This window comes from Rhincodon typus, chromosome 44, assembly GCF_021869965.1.
Source record: "Rhincodon typus isolate 14 chromosome 44, sRhiTyp1.1, whole genome shotgun sequence".
In the NCBI taxonomy this organism is placed as follows: domain Eukaryota; kingdom Metazoa; phylum Chordata; class Chondrichthyes; order Orectolobiformes; family Rhincodontidae; genus Rhincodon; species Rhincodon typus.
This window is the reverse complement of record NC_063375.1, coordinates 1,249,832-1,252,910: the sequence shown is the minus strand read 5'-3', so window position 1 is coordinate 1,252,910 and position 3,079 is coordinate 1,249,832. Positions and strand designations below refer to the sequence as shown.

Sequence of the window (3,079 nt, the reverse complement as noted above, 5' to 3'; positions counted from 1 at the left end):
GGGACAATTTAGCACGGCCAATCCACCGTAACCCGTACATCCCTGGGCACTACGGGACAATTTAGCACGGCCAATCCACCCTAACCCATACATCCCTGGGCACTGCGGGACAATTTAGCACAGCCAATCCACCCTAACCCGCACATCCCTGGGCACTACGGGACAATTTAGCACGGCCAATCCACCTTAACCTGCACATCCCTGGGCACTACGGGACAATTTAGCACAGCCAATCCACCTTAACCCGCCCATCCCTGGGCACTACAGGACAATTTAGCACGGCCAATCCACCCTAACCTGCCCATCCCTGGGCACTGTGGGACAATTTAGCACGGCCAATCCACCCTAACCCGCATATCCCTGGGCACTATGGGACAATTTAGCACGGCCAATCCACCCTAACCTGCACATCTTTGGACTGTGGGAGGAAACCAACGCAGATGCGGGGAGAACGTGCAAACTCCACACAGACAGTCACGCGAGGGTGGAATCAAACCCGGGTCCCTGGCGCTGTGAGGCAGCGGTGCTAACCACTGAGCCACTGTGCCGCCCATAATAGCCCTGCATGTCTCATCCATCTGAGCGCCCTACCATCCGCATGTCCCTGATTGTAATGAGGTGCCTGTACAGCTTGCAAAACAAAACTTTTCACTGTATTTAGGTACAGGCAACTACAATAAATCAAACCACGGCGAGAGTCTGGCAGATGGAGTACAACGTTGGTAAGCGTGAGGTCATCCATTTTGGTCAGAAAGACAGCAAAACGGGCCGTTATTTAAACGGTGAAAAATTGCAGCGCACTGCAGCGCAGAGGGACCTGGGTGACCTTGTGCATGAATCACAAAAAAAGTTGGTTGGCAGGTGCAGCAAGTAATGAAGAAGGCAAATGGAATATTGTCCGTCATTGCTAGAGGGATGGAGTTTAAAAACCAGGGACGTGATGCCGTTGAGGCCACACCCGCAGTACCGTGTACAGTTTTGCTCTCCTCACTCGAGAAAGGATGTACTGGCCCTGGAGGGGGTGCACTAGGTCGATTCCGGATTTGAGAGGCTTGGCTTATGAGGAGAGATTGAATAGACTGAAATGTAGAAGAATGAGGGGGAGGAATCTTACAGAAACATGCAGAATTACAAAGGGAATAGATAAGATCGAAGCAGGGAGGTTGTTCCCGCTGGCAGGTGAAACTAGAACCAGGGGGGCTCAAAATAACGGGGAGTAGATTTCAGACTGAGTTGAGGAGGAACTCCTTCACCCAAAGGGTTGGGAATCTGCGGAATTCCCTGCCCAGGGAAGCAGCTGAGGCTTCCTCGTTGAATGTTCTTAAGGCAGAGATAGATTTTTGTTCAGTGACAGGATGGCGATGGAGCTGAGTCCACACAAGGATCAGCCTCGGTCTTATTGAATGGTGGAGCGGGTCCAGATCGCCGACTCCTGCTCCTATTTCTCACGTTGTCTCTCATTCTTCTCAACTCCAAAGAGTAACAGCCCCAAATTACTCAACCTCTCCTCGCAAGACAGTCCCTCCACCCCGCCTGGGATTTGAGCCTGTCGTGGCATTCGATGAGATCAGGTGTCACCCGAGGCCTAACACCTCGGCTTAACCCAAACCATTTTTTTCCCTCGGTCTCAGAGGATTTAAAATTGATTCGGCGTCCACTGCCGTTTGTGGGAGAGAGTTCCCAACATCTACCACCCTTTGTGCGCAAAAGTGCTTCCTAACATGTCTCCCGAAGGGGCTGGTCTTAATTTTTAGGCTACGTCCCCCAGCTCTCGAATCTCCGCCCCGTCTTTTCCTGTTAACATCTTGGAAACTTTGATCACCCCTTAAACCTTCTTAATTCTAGAGAAAACAGGCCTCATTTGTATAATCTCTCCTCAGAACTTAACCTCTGGAGTCCAGATATGACTCTTGTAAATCTTTGTACTCCCTCCAGGGCTAATGTACCCTTCCAATTGCGTGGCCCCCAAATCTGCTCGCAGGTCAGGTCCAACCACGTGTTTGTATAACTGGAGGGCTCTCGATATATAGTCTGGTGAACCTTCTCTAGACTGCCTCCAATGCCAGTACATTTTTCGGGCCGCAAAACTGTTTGCAATATTCCAGCCATGGTCTGAGTAATGCCTTGTACAGTTTCAGCGAAACCTCCCGAGTTTTACACCCTATTCCCTTCGAGTAAACCCACTGAAACTGGACGCTAGATTTACATGTTTCACAGGCATGGAGTCCCCAGATCCCTCTGTTCCGTGGATTTCTGCACGCTTTCTCCAATTCAATAACATTCAGCTCCTCTGTGCTTCTCGCCAAAGTGCATTACCTCACATCTGCGCACCCAAAACCCCCCCCCACATTAACATCATTACAGAGATAGTAGGAACTGCCGATGCTGGAGAATCTGAGATAACAAGGTGTAGAGCTGGATGAACACAGCAGGCCAAGCAGCATCAGAGGAGCAGGAAAGCGGACGTTTCGGGTTGAGACCCTTCTTCAGAAGACCCCCCCCCACCCCCCCCACATTATCTTCCATCTGCTAAGCTTTTGCCTGCTCGATTAACCAGAAACACATTTTGTTTTTCCACAGAGAAGGTGGCTCGTACGAGCTGCCAGAGGAAACGGTGGAGGCAGCTACAGTTACAACATTCAAGAGACATTTGGATGGGTACATGGATGGGAAGGGTTTAGAGGGATATCGGCCAAATGCAGGCAGATGGGACTAGCTTGGTTTGGGGAAATGTGGCCGGCACGGACTAATCGGACCGAACGGCCCGATTCCACACTGAACGACTCTATCTGTATCCCCCTGCAGGCTCATTATGCCTTCCTCACTGGTGACCCTAGCACCGATCTCTGTGGAACTGCTTTAATTATACAGTTAGAGCTGTACAGCACGGAAACAGATCCTTCGGTCCAACTCGTCCGTGCTGACCAGCTATCCTAAATTGATCCTAGTTCTCCATTTCTCCCCCTTGGTCCAGGAACTCCCTACCTATGTCCGTGACACCACCCACGCCCTCCACCTCCTCCAGAACTTCCAATTCCCCGGTCCCCAACACCTCATCTTTACCATGGACGTCCAGTCC

At 51.0% G+C, this 3,079-nt stretch overlaps 1 protein-coding gene across 1 annotated transcript in view; it reads right to left on the bottom strand.

Moving 5' to 3' along the window:
• Positions 1-2,071, bottom strand: part of LOC125487745 (EKC/KEOPS complex subunit LAGE3) — a 7,203-nt gene extending 5,132 nt beyond the window's left edge. The window contains 1 exon segment of the mRNA XM_048619939.1: positions 1,947-2,071. Coding sequence (XP_048475896.1) covers positions 1,947-2,071 — 125 coding nt within the window.
• Positions 2,072-3,079: the final 1,008 nt, after the last annotated feature.